At 43.5% G+C, this 18,506-nt stretch overlaps 1 protein-coding gene across 1 annotated transcript in view; it reads left to right on the top strand.

The window, feature by feature from the left end:
• Nucleotides 1–280: 280 nt before the first annotated feature.
• The window catches only part of ME1 (malic enzyme 1), a 226,482-nt gene continuing 208,256 nt past the window's right edge, over nucleotides 281–18,506 (top strand). The window contains exon 1 of the mRNA XM_075923820.1: nucleotides 281–591. Within this exon, the coding sequence (XP_075779935.1) occupies nucleotides 547–591 (45 nt within the window). The 5' untranslated portion in view covers nucleotides 281–546. The remainder of the gene's footprint in view (nucleotides 592–18,506) is intronic.

Below are 18,506 nucleotides of genomic sequence, written 5' to 3'. Positions count from 1 at the left end.
AGAAGTAGGCCAGAGTATCTAAAGAATGACAGCTGGCACACTATGATCTTGTAGGATGGTAGGAGGGCACACCTCCCTGTAGCTTGCCTTTTCCCTTGTTCCTCTAGTCTCCACGTTCCCCAAACCCTAGCACATCTCCACATCCCACCTCTTCAGCACGTACCTCTCATTCCCCCTCCCCTAATTCCTCCACCCGCCCTCTCCCGTGGCCAGGCCCTCCCGAGGGTCCAGCCCCCTCTCCCCAACACGTGACCCAAACACCCCCCTCCTTCCTCTCGCCTCCTGCACCCAAGCCCCCTTAGAACTAGCACCCGCCAGGGAGGGAAGGTCCCCAGCGGCCTGCCTCCCGTCGGCGCAGTCGCGCGGCTCAAGGCTCCGGGCGCTCGCGGCCCCGCCCCCGCCGCTCCAGTCTCCCAGCGGCTCCTCCTGACTCAGCGGCGCTCGTGCCCCGCTGACCCCGGCGTGTCAAGGCGCTTCCTCCTCCCCGCCCCCGCGGCACCATCCCGGCGGACACTCGCTTCGGCTGCCGCAGGACCCGAGCTCGCCATGAAGAGGGGCTACGAAGTGACCCGCAACCCGCACCTCAACAAGGTAACGGGGCGGGGGAGGGAGGATTAAGCCGGGGGGCGTCTCTCCATCGGCGCCTCCCCGGCTCTTCAGTCCGCGGCCCGCGGGCGAAGCTCCCGCCCTGGCCCCCCGGCACCTGTCACCCCAGAGCCACCGGGGAGCGGGCTCCGCGCTGCCGCAGGGTCTGGAACCGGCGGGGCGGCGCTTGGCTTGGCTTGTCTCAGCCCTTGGCAGCAGCGTGTGATATTTCCACGTTCCTACAGATCAGCTGGAGCGTCTCCCCTGCCTCAGAGAACGCCACTGCTGGCCAAATATAGGCTGCGCGGCGCCTCCTCTCCCGGTATGAACCTGTGCGAGTCACCCCCCCAGTGCCTCAGTTTGCCCATTCAGCACATATGAACCTTTTGCTATGTTCTATTATTACCGTCAAGCAGAACAGGCAAATTTTTGGCGGACAGGGTGGGAAGCAGTTGCTGAAAAAGGTAGATGTAGAAAGTTGAAATACTGTTGTACTGCCATACACATTCTCTATTCCAACATATTTATTTTCTTGGCACCTCGGCTCTGCTCCTATTCTTGATTCAGGAGATGTCAGTGAGGGAGTAAGCACTCCTGCCACCTATCTCAGTTGCATAATGTTCCCTTTGATTATCCATAGCAAATGCCCAAATATGTTTTGACGTGTTTGGTAACTAACAAGGAAAAAGATATTTAACTTTCATTTGAGTATGTTGTTTCTCATTGTTGGGTTCCCTGTTGTGAATGTATTTGTTCTATACATGCTTACTAGTTGCACAATTCAAAACAAAAGTACTCAATTGGCATAACAAGCAGTACAGTTGTTGCCAAAACACAGAAAGGGATCAGAAGTCAGAGTTGCTGTCTGAGGTAGATGTGATAAATTAAGCTTCTTGAATCAAGTCTAGATTAGGGTTTCAAAATACTAAATGTGGTTTTATCCTTTTGTCCAGTTGTGAGTATTGTTTATTTCCATTTTGCAATTACTTTTAATGTAGGGTTGCATTAAAGTGCATAAAGTTATTTAGTCATATGGCAAAATGGGAATAGATTGATATAAACTATTTTCCCCTCGTTTTCATTGTATACATTGACACATTAGTAAAAAGCCATGCTAGCTGGATGAACACTAAAAAGGAGTATTCATCTATCTTGGATACATAGATTTCACATATTTCCAGTTGTGAGTCTACCTCTACAGAGGATTCAGTGGGGTATTTTGGGATCAGCTGAAATGAAAGGTGATTAAACAAACAAATAAATCCAAGAGTGATGGTAAAGGATTTCAAAGTTTTCCCCAAATGAAATAAAATAATAGCATTCATTAATAACCAAGAAAGACAAACCCTTTGCTTTACAAATGCTGTAATTTGTATGAAATCTAAAAAACCTCTGGTAGAAGCCACTTTTAAGTAAAATATCACTACACCTTTTTTATTCCCCAACTTCACCCAATCCTGAATGAAGAACCGCTTTTTAGCTTTTCATTGCTGGGCAGGAAGATTTTTGTTGAGTTTCCTGGCTGCAACTCCTTACTGCATATGAAGATTTGTGTTACATGTGTGCAATAATATTTTCAAATTAGTAGTAAAATGTTATGAGACACTGGCAGCATCAACCCAATTAATACAAACTTTAATTGAGCTGCCTCTGTCCAATTGAAATCTGCTGTCTCTATGTTAGTGAGATAGTATCTCTTAGATCCCATTCATGGGTCTGGACAAGAACACCATAACCTGCTTCCTGAGTACTGGGGCAGGCAAAACTGAAAAAAGACACTCCGGTGGGATAGGAATCTACAATCTATGTGAATATTATAGGTGATTATTAGTGGTATAGTGTTCAACTTCTAAAAAAAAAAATCCACCCTCAGTTGTAATGGTTCTAAAGTACAAAGGAACATATGCATGAACTTTTTATGCAAATCTCTGTGAGGTCTGAAATTAACTAGTGTCAGCACTTTCACTAAGATATCATATCAGTTATTTATGGTGTATTGATCACTGTGTTTAGTCATGATTGATATCAGCAAGCAATAAATCTTTGATTTAAATAATTGATTTTAATCTTGTTTTGCATTTGTACTTTTCTGTTATTTTCCCAAAATGTATTGACATGAATTGGTTGTTAACCATTAAAACATGTTTATTAGCAACTAAATATATCCTTTATTGTAATTTTATACTTCTTTTTGTGACTCTGAAGAATACAATATACTCATTTATGTAAACTGTTTTATAGCTTGCCTCCTATTCATCTAGATTCTTACTTTTTTAGATTTTGTTAAAAAGTCATAACTTTCTTGCTAGATGAATTTTTTCTTACGATTTGTGTCAAGCTGCATTTGGATAGAAATTGGACTTAAAACAGACAAAGCATTTTAAAAATGTTCTTTATTTAAGTTAAATAAAACTAATAAGGAAATTTATCAAAACACATTTTTCTTTAATAATCAGTTTAAAAATGGAATTATTATTTGTAGTTAGTTATTGGAGAGATTGTTTCTGGTCACCATGGCCCAGATCCGGAAAGAGAACTTAAGTATCTAAACCCGTTTTAGGTGTCTATGTTTCAGATTTAAGCTATGTCTACACTTGCAATTGATCAACAAAACTTTTGTCATTCACCAGTCCTTAACACACAGACACACACATCCTGACTGACATAAGTATTGCCATAAGAAGTGCTAGTGTGAATCCTATTTTGTTGGCAGGAGTGCTCTGCTGCTGACAAAGTGAAAGCCAATCATCAGGAATAGAAGTATTTTGTTGGCAAAAGTGCGGACAGGCAGTGTCACACACACTGACTTTTAGCTACAGGACTATGTTGACACAGCTTTGTTGCAAAAAGATGCAGAGTATAGACATACTCTTAAGCACAGGTCTGATCCGCATATGGCCTAGTTGGCTGTCACCTAATCCTGTAGGCCAGTGCTCTCCAACCTTTTTAGCCACAAGTTCACTTTTTCAATTTAAGTGCAATGTAAGATCTACCCTTGCCCTTCCTTCCTGCCCCTTCATTGAGAAACTGCCTCTGCTCCGTCCCTTCTTCAGGCTTAGCTCCAGGCTTAGCCCAAGCTGGGAGATTGGGGGCTGTCAGGGTGCAAACTCTAGGAGGGAGTTTGGGTGCAGGGGGGGACTCATGCTTGGGGCAGGAGGTTGGGTGTAGGAGGAGGTTCAGGGCTGGAATGGGTTCAGGATGCAGTCTCTGGTTGGGCACGGTTTAACTGAGATGGCTTCTGGGTGGTAGGGCAGTGGAGTTAAGGCAGGCTTACTCCTGCCCTGACCCTGCACCTCTCCTGAAAGCAGCTGGCATGTACAACAGTGGCTCCATGGCACTGAGTCCACAGCTTCTACTGGTCACAGTTCCCCATCACGGAGCTGCAGGAGTGGTGTCTGCAGGCAAGGACAGCATGTGGAGACCCCATGCTCTGCCCTTCTCAGGGGCTGAAGGCACATGCTTGTCACTACCAGGAGCAGCAATTACCATAGGGATAATCTCTGCAGCCGTGACAGGTCAGGCATTTTAGAACTCACTCCTCAAAGAATTAAATTTAAGCATAAGAGAGAAATGAAAATTGTGAAATGCACAGACCAGTCAAAAGCCTAAGATAAAACTCTTTGCAAGCAATAAAAGACGTAACAGGAACTCACGTATGTGTTGGGTTGAGAGATGAAAGTGAAGGGCAGTGTGTGTGAGAATGACAGAGAAACACACACTGTGTGAGAGTGACAGAGATTTGCATTGCCAAGCTCCCTCCACCTTCTTTCAGTGTAGAGATAAGGTACAGAAGTGGGAGGGAGGAGGAACATTCTCACATCAGAGATCTCCCTTTTCTCCCTCCTACACTCTGCACAGCAAGCAAGAGACTTCCATAGGGACAGCTCCAAGGCAGAGGGCAGGAACAGCATGACAGTGGGTGGAGGGACGACTGAAGTGTCAGCGCTTGATAGTTTCCTGGCCAAACCAGTCAGGATCACCTGTCAGAGGCTTCAAGATCTACCAGTAGATCCAGATCTGCTGGTTGGTGACCACTGCTGTAGGCATTTAAACTCAGTGTCTAAATTTCCTCAGTAAAAGTTCCCTGTGCCTGTGTTTCTATGTCTGTGCATATGCCCTTCAGTCTTGCACTAGGCATTCAGACTCCTATTTGATTCCTAAGTTCTGGTGCGGTCCACAAACGAGGGATAAATAGGCAGAACAGTGTGTGTCTTGCTTGAGAGACCCAGTCTGGTGACTGTGCTGAGAGCATGCCTAACTCCACACAAAACAGGTGGGAGAAAGGGAAAGGAAGAAGAAGAGGACTCCCTTATCAGTCATAGCCCAGTGGTTAGGGATTTCATCCAAGCTTGAGACAACTTTTGAATTTTTGAATTTCACTTTGAGGAAAAGGGATTTTGAGCAGAAATTCCTCATCTACTGAGTAACCTATGCTGTAAGCTATGGTAATATTCTGGTGTAGACTCACTCAACCACTAAACTTGGCAGATGGATATCTTCTCAATAATGTGAAGATCTTGGATGTATACCTCTTCCCCCCTCCCCCCCCACCTATGATATATATGGTCAAGAAAATAAAAAGACAAAGATAAGAAAGTATTCAAAATCTTCATACTGTTCATAAAACTTCAAATATTCTTGAGTTTGACAGCTAGTGAGTAAGCACAATTTTAGAATTCCACTTCACAAGAAAACAAAACAATAAATCTGTTCATCAGATCCAAACAGGCTGGATGTAGCTGCTGGGAGATCAAAAGATGATTCTCGAAACTTGGACATCCGTTGAGTTAATCAACAAGAAGAGATTCCTTGAGTGTCAAAGATTTAAGTTAATTTGAAAAAATGTTTTATTAATACTTGAAAAATAAGACAAGTCTTTGATTAAAGTACAAAGATTTTTCCACTCAGAATAATGATGGGGCTGTAGATCAAATTCTCTAAATACTCACCTTTTAAATGTTTACTGATGGTGTCTTCATTCCAGCCAAACCCAAGTATTGTGCTACCTTTGTTTGCTCTAAACCTCAGGTGTTGGGAAGAAAATTTGTACAGTCTATGTATTATATTATTCATCTTTTAGATATAGATCTAGGCAGTGAGTAGGAGTTAGAGATGTCGAGCTTGAATTAACACTTTACCCTCTGCATTAGATTTCTGTAGTGGACAAGTTTAATGTGCTTGCAGTAGCTTGTATTACTGAGCGACGTCCTGCAGCATTCACTATTAGGGGTACATCTACACAGCAACATTATTTTGAAATAACTACTGTTGTTTTGAAATAACAGTCTGTGTCTACACAGCAGGCAGTTGTTTTGAAATAATGTCGAAATACTGTCAAGCTGGAGGACTACTTAATCCAACTCCTGTAACCCTCATTGTACAAGGAGTAAGGGAAGTTAGAGGAAGAGTGCTCTAATTTGAAAGAAGGCGGCTACGTCTACACTGGCCCCTTTTCCGGAAGGGGCATGTAAATTTCACGAGTCGTCGTAGGGAAATCCGCGGGAGATTTAAATATCCCCCGCGGCATTTAAATAAAAATGTCCGCCGCTTTTTTCCGGCTTTTAAAAAAGCCGGAAAAGAGCGTCTAGACTGGCCCCGATCCTCCGGAAAAGTGCCCTTTTCCGGAGGCTCTTATTCTTACTTCAAAGAATAAGAATAAGAGCCTCCGGAAAAGGGCACTTTTTCCGGAGGATCGGGGCCAGTCTAGACGCTCTTTTCCGGCTTTTTTAAAAGCCGGAAACAAGCGGCAGACATTTTTATTTAAATGCCGCGGGGGATATTTAAATCCCCCGCGGATTTCCCTACGACGACTCGTGAAATTTACATGCCCCTTCCGGAAAAGGGGCCAGTGTAGACGTAGCCGGGCTGTGTAGATTTTCCCTATTTCGAAATAAGCTACTCAATTGATGTAGTTCAATTTGTGTTGCTTATTTCAAGTTAAGCCCTGCTGTATAGATGCACCCTAAGAAGAGTTTCTCAATGGCTGATGGCTTCATGCCCAGGTGCATTGCATTGTTTTGCCCAGATGGGAGTGAACAAAGGTGTATGTAATTGAGGCTGGGTCATTGACTGCCACTAATAGGACAGGTCCTAGCCTCCAGACATGGTGGAAAGCTTCTATGGATGCTTCCAGATGCTCTTACATGAGAATTCTTCATCAGTGAAGAATCCAGAAGCATTCCAAAGCTAGAACCTGAATTGAATGATTGTCGGTATATACACAGGCATTGACTTCCCCTCTAGCTGGTGTGTGTGTGTGTGTGTGTGTGTGTGTGTGTGTGTGTGTGCTCGACCCCCCCCCCCCACTTGCCTCAGACACTGCCTCTGCTTCACCACTTCCCCAAGGCACTGCCCCCAACCTATACTTCTCGCCCCTGCTCTGTCCCCATAACACCCCTTCCTCCAAGCCCCATCCCTGCTCTGTCCCCTCCATTCTGCCCTTTCTCCCAAGTCACTTTCCCCACCTACTTCTGCCTCCTTCCCCAAATGTGCCCTATCCCCACTCAGCCTCCCCTCCCCCGAGCTTACTGAATGCCACAGATCAGCTGTTTGCAGAGCTCCAGAAATGCTGGGAGGGCAGGGGGGAGTAGGTCAGCGAGGCCACTAGCAGTTGAAAAGGAGAGGGAGAGTCAAAAGGACAGGAACTTGGCTGCTGGTGGAGAGCACCCATGGAGTTGGTGCTCATGGGTATGTGGTGTCTATCAAAGGAGACTGTACTGTGGCTGAAAACTCAAGTGTTTTTCTCTCTCCATCCCTTAATAATCATCCAATGATTTTGTCTAATCACTGGGATATTTTATTAGTAGTGCTGTGACTGTATGTGATGAAGGAGAAGTGGAACTGTACAGTGCTGACATAAAAGTCCCTGTCCTCATACCAGTTCACCTAATAGTTACATGTGATGTTGAATAGAAGCTGAAGAGACAGGTTCTCTTTGTGGAACTCTACAAATGATATGTCCAGTAATGGAAGTGAATAAGAATGGCCATACTGGGTCAGACCAAAGGTCCATCTAGTCCAGTATCCTGTCTGCCGACAGTGGCCAATGCCAGTTGCCCCAGAAGGAGTGAACAGAACAGGTAATCATCACATGATCCCTCTCCTGTCATTCATTTCCAGACAGAGGCTAAGGACACCATTCCTACCCATCCTGGCTAAAAGGGTGTGTTCCTGCAGGGTAGGCTTAACCATTTTAGTGCAAAAGCTTCAGAGGGGTAGCCGAGTTAGTCTGTAACTGGAAAAACTTAAAAAACAACCAATAGTCTAGCAGCACAGACTATTGGTTGTTTTTTAAGTTTTTCCAGTTCCAGACTAACTTGGCTACCCCTCTGAAGCTTTTGAACATGCAAGGCACTGCATTCAGCTGTATGGAGTGGAAATCCATCAACTACACAAAGAAACTTACACATATCCAAAGAAACTTACACATATCCAAAGAGATAGCCTCTTCCTATCCAAGTGCAAACAGATGAACATCATCCCTAAGGGACTGAGGGTGAAAACCCTATTACAACAGTGTTTCTTAAACTTTTTAAGACCGAGGAACACCAAACAATTTTTTTTGTTATGAAGAACACCAAGGAATTTTTGTTGAGCAAAAAGAAAAACAAGTGTGTGTATGGGGAGGAGGGGGAGGGAGGGACGGAGGCGGAAGGGTTGGGGGGAAAGTTATTGAGGAATAAAAAAGGTCGCTTGTCCCTTTACAGGTGGCCATTTTGAATTCTATTGTTCTCCGCGGCACACCTCCGACTGCATTGTGGCACACCGGTGTGCTGCGGAACACAGATTAAGAAACACTGCACTACAATCTACATATCCGGTAGACTACAGCCAGAGATTATGCCACACTTTCGCAAAGAAACTCAGGAACCACCTTGTCAGCATACTATACAACAAATTGTTAGTCATTAAGGTGCTGCTAGACTATTCATTGTGTTTTAAGTTTTTCCATTTTAGTGCAGTTCCTTGAATCTATGCCACTTTTCAGGAGGCTGTATCTCATGGCCAGCTGTGTGATATACTACAGTGATGCCTTGAAGGATAAGAATGGATGCCTGTCCACCATCCATTGACAGCAGGATATCATCCATCAGTGCTGCAAAAGTGCTTTCTGTCCTTTGTCCTAGCCTGGTTCGAAATTGTGCCAGGTTGAAAATATTAGTTTAAACTTGGTGTGCTTATAGTTTGCCATTGTCTCTAATGTTCCCTGAGGTTTGACATTGATTGTTAGCTAGAACTGATGTGTCTAGTGTGAGTTTCGTCTGTGTTGGTCTGTCTGTCGTAAGTTTGTAGACGGAATGGAAGATTCTTTGGTTATTTTAGTCATTAGTGGCACCACTTGCTCACTCCCGCTGTAGTTGTACATATCACCTATTATTCCGCATTTTTAAACATAATGTCAGTGAAATTTCTTGAAGAAGCTGGAATCCAGCTATACCTAGATCTTCGGTTCAATTGGCCGCAGGCTAGTAGAGTCTGAAAATCAAATTGCCTTTATTTAGATGCTTAAGTCCAGATTTAGGAGCACTCTAGGCACCTGGGTTTGAAAATTTTGATCACTGTAGAAATATAGTAGGCACAGTTAAATAAAGGAAGCACTGTAATTTGAAACAGTACCAATGAAGGTCACCATATGGGTTGTCTGAAATATGTAACTAACTTTTAAAATTCAGTGGAAGTCTAATACTGTATGTGCTCCAAGTAAAATATGTACTTTCCTTCATTGAGATGTGAAGATAAGTTCTGTGTAAAAAGCTTGTCTCTTTCACCAATAGAAATTGGTCCAATGACATATACTATCTAACTACACTGTTTGGTATTCCATAATGCTGTCTAAAATGCTATTCCTACAGTAAAATGTTCACCTCAATTCAGGGTTCTAATTTTACCCACTGTGGTATTGTTTGCACAGTAAAACTAGAAAGATATGTTACAATCTACATGCTATATTTGTATCTTCAAATGCAGGAAGCTGCATCCTAGCAGCTTTTTCCTTTAATGTGGATATCTAATAAATATGACATTCTTGGAAGTGGCAACATGCTTAAGCAGCATATTTTTCAAGTGTAGTAAACAGCAGTATCTTGTATAGAATGACAGATTTATTGCAGATGACTCTCTTCCCCTAGTAGCCAAAAACTGTATATTTTCATAACAGGAATTGAGTATCTGTTGGTACTCTATATAGTTGTTTTTGTCAAGTATTAATATGTATAATGCCTGATCAGAGTTTGAGGAACAGAAAGAAGCACTGGCTTTTGAGGACACCGATTTTGACTTTGTTCTGAATGCTACTACCCCGGGAACTGAACTTGGGACTGTATTTGAGCAGAACTCTCACAATGCAATTATGGAAAACTGGGAGGGCATGTACCTTTCAGAAATGAATTTTGGACTGGAATAATATATCTGAGTTTGGGATTCCTCTGTTAAAATTTAAAATGAAAAAAGTGTATTAAAAATTTGTTGGAAAGAGTCCTCTGTCAAAATTATGAAATGTATTCCATAAAGAGTATTTATTTCCTTCTCTGATGTGAGGAGGAAAGAGAGTCTTCAGGCTGCATGTAATAATGCCTCATGCAATGCTAGATGTCCAAGGGAAAGGATGTTAAAAATACAGAATATCATAGGCATTATTCAGGATTTTGATTTTGGTATTTCTACTAGGGATATGAAAGCTTAATTGGTTAACTACTAAGCATCTCCCTAAATGGAGATGCTTACTTGTTCTGGTTAACTGGTAACCCTCCCACTCCCTCATGCCCAAACCCCAGCATCTCACCCTTTCACTAATCCCCCCACCCCCACCAGACACCCTGCTCCTAGCCCTCCCCTCTCCCCTGGCCAGACAGCCTGCCCCCAGCCTGCTCCTACCTCCCACCCAGACCTTGCACCTTCACCCCTTCCCATCCCTATCCCATTCCCTGGCAGGACTGTCCTGCACATTCAACCCCTAATTTTTGGCCCCTCCCCAGAGCCTGGGGGGGGGAGGAGGGGCAGAAAATTCACTAACCCTGGAAACCCAGAAGAGTAAATCTGGCCTGAGGCCTTGAACCTCAGTCCTCCCTGTCCCTCACCCCACTAGAGGGGAGCACCAGGGGAATGAGGTGTTTCAGTTGGGGCCACATCAATGAGGACTGTGGTTTTTTTGGAGGTTTTGGGGTTTTTTTTGCTTCTCACTTCTGTGCTCCCTGACTGATTTTTTTTCTGTGGGTCAGTGGGTCCTGACCCAAAAAAGGTTCCCCACTTCTGCCATGAATAAAGACAATGTTGAAACCTTTTATGTGGGACATATTTTACTGTATTTAAAAATGAAGCTTGGCCAGCAAGCCTCCATTTGGCCACAGCATCATAACACTCTTGTACCTCCTGCCCACACCAACTCTGAGCCCGTCATACACCTGAACCACGTGCCCTGAGCCCCTCATACTCCTACATCCGCAGTCCCCTGCCATAACATTCCTGCCCCCCCCACACATCCCAACTTCGTGCCCTGAGTCCATCATACACCCAAATCCCCTGCCCCTCGTATACCCCCTACCTAGACTCGTGCATCCCCAGCCTCCTTCTATAAGATTGACAGAAGACAGCCTGAATGCGCGCATGAAGCTGGATTTGACCAGTTATGATACAAACTTCAAAGAAATGTGTGAAAAGATGTAGCAGCAGCAGAAGTTCCATTATATAAAGTCTGTGAGTACAGTGTTTCATTTATGCTATTATTAATCATTATGTCAGTTGTCTATAATATTAAGTTGTATATTTAAAGTCATGCAAATGTGCATTCTTATACGGCTCTTTGTTGACCACTTGTTCTGAATTTTGGTGTAGTTTGGTTCTTTGGTTTGAAAAGGTTGCTGACTCTTGGTCTAGATTATCACGAACCTATTTCTGGAAGGAAAGACAAAGTCCACTCATATTTTGTTTTCTGAAGCGGTAGACTGATTTTCAGTGGGAGCAGTTCTGAGTCAGATATAAGTCTTTGCCTGTACGATTTGGAATAATTTACAGCACCAGCTTTGTTATTCAGCATGCATGGGAAATGGGAGTTGCTGGTTAATCGAATGTGCTGGATTAACATAGTTTATTGCTCTGTCCCCACCTCCTAGCTGGGATGTAAATCCCATTTAAATGGTTAACTGGTTAAATGTGATGTTTAACCTGTTAGCTGATTAAGGGGGGGGGGGCAGCCTGGAGGGGCAGGAGAGGCCACCCCACTTGCTGCAGCGAGGCCTCAGGCCCAGCCAGAGCAGCCTCTGCCTGCAATGTGCCTGGGCCCACTGTGGACTTGCCGGTTACCCGAGCTTTCCGGATATTCAAATGCCAGATAACAAAGCTTTTCCTGTAATTGTATCGTACTTGCTCATGTTAACATTAATAAATTGTAGAAATGAATGTGACACTTTTCATTCTGTATTTTTGGTTTAGAGCATTTTTAGTTTCACATCCTCTACTTACAATGTACATTGTTTCCATTGTAAACCTCTTTCATTTTAGTTTAAATAATGTAATATCTAGTGTCTTTCTTCCCCCCTCCCACCCCCATCTTTCTCTGTGTGTACATATAAACATATATAATAGATTTGTCTGTAAAATAAGTACTCCTTGTTTAGCTAGGTTACCAAATTTCTAATTCTAGAAAATCAAACACCCTTGCTCTGTCCCTGCCCCTTCCTGAGGCACTGATCTCCGCTCACTCCATCCTCCCCTCCCTCTGGTGTGAGCAGCCACACCACAGCCCTGGCTCTGCCTCCAACACAGGGGCAGCCACCATGCAGCCCCACCCAGGGATCAGCTGCACCTTGTGCCCAGCTCCAGCACAGGAGGCAGCTGCACCGTGGCCTTGCCCTGGGAGAAACTGCTCCGTAGCCCCAGCCCTAGTTCCAGCACATGGGGTAGCCACCAAATGGCCCATCCTAAAGCAGCTGGGCAGCTACCACATGGCCCTGGCCACAGCTCCGGCCCTGGCCACAGCTCCAGCCCTGGAGAGAACCACACCACATCCCCATCTCCAGGTTCGGTTCCTGGGTGGCATCTGCACCACAGCCTCAGCCCCAGGAGCAGCTGGGAAACCACCAAGCGGCCCTGCTTTGGATGCAGATGGGCAGCCGCACTGTGGCCTTAGCCCTGGGAGCAGCTAGGCAGCTGGCTCCGGCTCTGCTCTGGGAACAGCTGGACAATTGCTCCATGGCCCAAGTCTTCCTGGCTGGCTGGAGCACTGGTTGGTCAGGCAGTCAGAGACTCAACCTTCCTCAGCCAGCCAGAGCATGGTGGGCAGGGCCACCCTGGTCTTTTAGGGAATTATTTGCCACCCATAGAAGAGTCCTGTGATATCTTTTATATTATTTCCCCATGAAAATATTGCTACACCGTTCTCAAGTCACCGTTCAGTCTTCTTTTTGATAAACTAAATAGGGATGTAAGCGACTAGTTGAGTCAACGACTCAACTACTCATTTCTACCCCCCCCTCCTCCGTCTGTCTCTGTATTGGAGGCAACTGGGGGGGGATTAGGAGCCAGTGCTGGAGGGAGCTGGCTTAAAAGCATCCTGTGGAGCAGCCCCTGTCCATGGGAGGTTCCAGCTTCATGTTTTGCAGTGGGGGTAGCTCCTGGGTCCATTGCAAGCTGGGACAGATCATCTTCCTTTACCGACTAATCATGTAGTAAATGCAAATTGTATCGACTGCACGATTAGCCAATTACCCACCTCTTAACATTGTTAAAACTAAACATAATGAGCTTTTGAAGCCTCTCATGGTAAAGCATTTTTTCTAGTCCTCAAATTGTCTTTGTGGCTGTCTTCTACATTCTTGTCAGTATTTCAACATGCTATTTAAAATGTAGGGACCAGAAACAGATACATTATTCCAGTATAATAGTGATAGAAATGCAGCCGTGTTAGTCTGGTGTAGCTGAAACAAAAAACAGGACTATGTATCACTTTAAAGACTAACAAGATGGTTTATTAGGTGATGAGCTTTCGTGGGCCAGACCTCACGAAAGCTCATCACCTAATAAGAAGTGGGTCTGGCCCACGAAAGCTCATTACCTAATAAACCGTCTTGTTAGTCTTTAAAATGCTACATAGTCCTGTTTATTATTCCAGTATGATCTTTCATCAGTGCAGTATACATACACTCCTACACTCTGGTGTTGGTCTCCAAAATAGACGAATGATAAGAGTGAATAGGTCAAAGTGTGAATTTAAGCTTAAAATGCAGGTGAGTAAGACCGCTCTTAAGAATAAAACGTGTAAAACAGAAATGAGGGATCTATTTTACTTTTTCAGAGGATAATGGGTAATCCAAAATGGACATTAAAAATCTGGTCCACCTCTTGCTTTATTGTTTTAATGACTTGTCATTGTTTAATGTCTTGTTGAGTCATCTGTATAAATGTTTTGTATAATGCACCATTAATGAAACAGAGCTGTTGTATCAGTGAGAAAATGGACTACAATTCATATTTTCAATGGTGGAAAGTTGTAAAAATGATAGACCAATCCTTATATTTAATAAAGGACAAAGTCAGCTACAGGTGTGCTGTGACATTATCGAGGACAGTGTTTCTGATAGTTTGCAGTCCATCCTTGTGGATTGTTGTTAGCCTGCAATTTTTATTCATGCAGGTATACACACATGCAGCAATACATGCATCTGTCTACACAAAGACACACAGTCACTTGCACACACATGATACATGCATGGACATGCTTGCCTTCACAGAGACACTTTTTGATATACTTTTCCAGAAGCTGCCTAAATCACCTAGCCAGGAGGGGAGGAGGGCAGTCTGGATGGGAAAGGATGTGGGGTGGGGATGAGGGAGAAAGGACAGGAAGTGGAAGAGGCTAAGGACAAGTGCAGAGTGGGAATGAGAGGGGGCAATGAAGAAGAGAGGAGGGATGTGGGGTGGATAGGGATACAACGGGAGAGGGACAAAGTTGCATGGGAATGTAGGAAACATAGGGATATTTAGGGGTTGAGTGTCAGCCTGGCAGGGGAGATGGGGTCATGTGGCAGCCTGGCAGGGGGGCTGTGTAAACTAAGAACCCTGGTGTGGAGCTGAAGGTGGGGCTGTGTGCCAGCCCGGTAGGGGAGCCAGATCCAGGACCACAACAGTGTGGTGGGTGACTGGGCTCTGGCACCCAGATGGGGTGAGGATGGCACTCCGGGAGAGGAGCTGGGCCGTGGCTGCACAGCAGCTCACAGATCTGGGACATTGGTGGGCAGCCCGGTGGGGGCTGTTAGCAGGGTGACCAGTTAGAGCTGAAAGAGGAGCCAGCTGCACGGGACTTCCCCTGGTCCAGCAAATTCCCTCATTCGGGACTGGTCAGGTCTGGAGGGCACCTGACCAGGAAGGTCCAACCTGTACTGAACAGCAGCCTTATACTGACTATATGTGAATTATGAAACTGTAGAGCTCTGTATTGATACAAAATTTTGTATTCACATCCATATCCTCAAAAATGAGCCACAAATATTTGCATCTGCACAGCTACCTGCAGATTTTTAGGGCTCTATCCAGAAGTAAGTGACTAGATGTCCTGATATCAGGAGGCTTTGTCTTATACATGCAACCATTACTTCCACTCAGTCTTCCACACCTCCCCCACTCCTCCCCCGCCAGAAAAAAGTTTTCTGATATTTCATACCTCAAATCTGTCTGGTCATGCTGTGCATAATAAACCCACTGTTGACCTGCTGCCTAGGATGCTATCCTAAGGTGACTAGATAGCAAGTGTAAAACATCACAATGGGGGCTGGGAGTAGTAGGTGCTTATATAAAGCAAAGTCCCGAATATTAAGACTGTTCCTATAAAATTGTCATCTGGTCACCTGTTCTATCCCCAACTCCCCATGTATTATCCTTCTTGACTTTGGGTCCACTTACGCTACAGTGAAAATTCCCTAGGGTTCCTGTTTCCTCATTCTTTTGCTTTAAAATAGTGCTTCATCTCCTCCTTCTGGCTACCTGCCCTGTGTGTCTGGAATAGTGGAGGTGTAAGAGCCTCACAAACAGAAATAAAAGTGTCATTAAATCCTGAGAGAAAACACAGTGTGATTGAAGAGGAGGAAACTTTCTGTTTTGAGGGATGGGAGCTGGATGGAGCAATTCATATTTTATATATGGTTTCAAAAATTTGGAGCGGACCCTCCTGAACAGCTTCCTTACTGGTGATTCATAAAGTATTTTGAGGAACATTTGTTAGTAATCATTTTTATCCATGTTAATGTTACGGCAGCTGGTGTAATCGCTGTGCATGGTATTTGCAAGCACCCAGGATGAAACTCTTCATAAAAGAGTTAAAGTAACTATTCAGTGATCACACCCAGAGAGTCTTTGAGGATATTGTGTAACTTAAAACAGTCTCTGGATGATAATTCGGATATTACTTTCTGTTGCAGAGTAGCTTCACAAAAGGAAGTTTATGTCCAACCCATCTTTCAAAACCTTGTGGTCCTAGTAAGCAGTTTTGGATACGAGGTTTCCCAGATAAACCCTGAGACTGAGGCAGGAACAGGGAACAATGTATATAAACTGAGAAATTCCTGGAGTCCAACAGAGACAGAGATACAAGGTTGTGTCACTTGTTGAAAAAGTAGTAGTATTTTATTTGAAGTTTTAGCAGGAGGAAATTTTGTGTGCGCATTTTGTGATTACCTGTATACAAAGAATCATGTTTTGTGTCCATTTTGTAAATAAAAAAAATACTTTGCATAACTGATTTACCCTCCAACTGGGAAGTAATTTGCAAGGCTCTGAAATACGCTAGCACTCATCAAAAAAGCAAGAATATTTTCTTTTTTACATAAAATGGTATCAGATTACAGACTGTTCCTGATCATACCAATGTACATTTAATTCCTGTTTAAATCAGTAGTTTGTTAGATATGCAAGATCAGATTGACATTTATGAAACAACATAGACATGTTTTACCATAAAAGTATTAATCTGACACAAACTTATCTTTATCATAACCATACATCATCTTCATTGAAACCTGAAGTGCTGATAGCTGTTTTGGAAAGAGGTTATGCTTGCCTTCATGCACAATGCTACAGCTGTGCAACTGTGCCGGTGTAGTAGATTAGTGAAGATGCTACAGTGCTGCTGAGAGAGGTTTTTCTTATTGTCATGATTAACCCAGCTTCCTGAGAGGCAGTAGCATTGATTTAGGGCTGTCTACATGGGCCCCTATATGCATTTTTCAGACTCCTGGGCATGGAGCTATGCTAGTATAGGTCTGTAGTTTAGACCTGGCCTAAACAAAATTCTGGTTAGTGTTTAGCTTAGATCATTGAAGGATTTGGTTCATGCTCTGCTCGTTATCTTTATGTACTCAGTTAAATATAAAAGAAGAATCCAAATATCACTAGCTCAGTTTTTAAATGAAATATTATGTTTGTATGTATGCTCTGCAATCTCCAAGAACAAGAATTCTGCTACAGAATACATTTGGCAATATGTTCTTGGAAAGGAGCTCTGATTCTTTGATTTATAGTGTTTAAAGTACTTTGCCAAAAGAATGTATATGAATACAAAAACTGGAAATAAAAATCAGTCTGTCTCCAATTATCTGTGTTATACTGTAACAAATATCACTGACATTGATACTATCTTAATATTTCTGTGATTTAATTTAGAATCAATATTTTAAAAATTGGTTTATATCAATTCAGTAACATCAGTAATGAAATTGAAGCATTGAATCTACGATAATTTTCTTTTAAAATGTTTATCCTGCTTTACAGTGATTTCAACTGAGTTCCATACTGCACACTAACAGAATAATAAGCTTAACACTTAACATTTTACCTCAGTTCCAAGTGTATATGGAAAAGGTGACAACTATGTCAAAGTTAATATTGTATATGTGTCTCTGTTGATGGTGTTCGTAAGTAAGGATGTGTCTAGAGAGCACTCTGACCTCAAAATAAGCTACACAATTTGTGCTGCTGAAATTGTGTAGCTTATTTTGAGGTAATTTCGAAATTGCTTATTTCAAAATTTAGCGTGGTCCCCTGTCTAGATGCAGTGTTAATGAATAAAAGGTTATCCCCTTGAGTGAAGATTCACGGGAACTGTTGAATGCTGTGCTAAGGAAAGACATTTGGAAGAGGAAATACTAGTTAATGAGCGAGAGGCCTTGATTAAGTTGCATATGTAAACATAAACATTTTACCTGGAGAGGATAGGGATGTGTTTCTGCCCACTTGTACATATGTGTCCTTTTAAAAATGAGATATTCATGTGTGTGTCTCACCTGTGTTTGGTAGGTTATGCTGGCAAATTCACTCTTGTTTCACTTTCCAAAAAACTCTCATCATCCAATTTAAAAAAAATAGCAAGGCTTTGCTTTTAGCTCCCATCTAAGGACGTTAAATATTGATTAATTTACTAGTCGAGTAGTCGATAGAATTTCCATCGACTACTCAACTAGTCAATAGGCACTTCTCCTTTCCTCCTTTGAAATGTATAAGAGCCCCCACTGGGGACTCTTGTACATTTCAAAGCTGGAACTCCTAGTGCAGCCTGGGCATGCCAGTTTTGAAATGTACAGAACTCTTGTGCATTTCAAGATGGACGTGCCCTCATGGAGGTTGGGGTCAGCGAGAGAATCAGTCCTCTGCTGATCCCGGGCTCCATATGATACTGCTGCTTTGAAATGCTGCACAGAGCTAGGGTCAGCTGGGGACTCCCCAGCTGGTCCCGGGCTCTATGCAGCATTCCGTGGAACCCTGGGTTAGCTTCGCTTTCATGCATTTCGGCATTTGAAATGCCATATGGAGCCCGGATCAGCTGGGACGTCTGCGTGGTGCTGGGATCAGCTGGGGCGTCCCCGGGTTCTGCGCACTGCTGCCGCTTTGAAGTACCTTTGAAGTACCAAAAGATCCTTTGAAGTACCAAAAGGACCACA

The sequence above is a fragment of the Pelodiscus sinensis genome, chromosome 3 (genome assembly GCF_049634645.1).
Source record: "Pelodiscus sinensis isolate JC-2024 chromosome 3, ASM4963464v1, whole genome shotgun sequence".
NCBI classification, from domain to species: domain Eukaryota; kingdom Metazoa; phylum Chordata; order Testudines; family Trionychidae; genus Pelodiscus; species Pelodiscus sinensis.
This window is presented reverse-complemented; position numbering and strand designations above follow the sequence as displayed.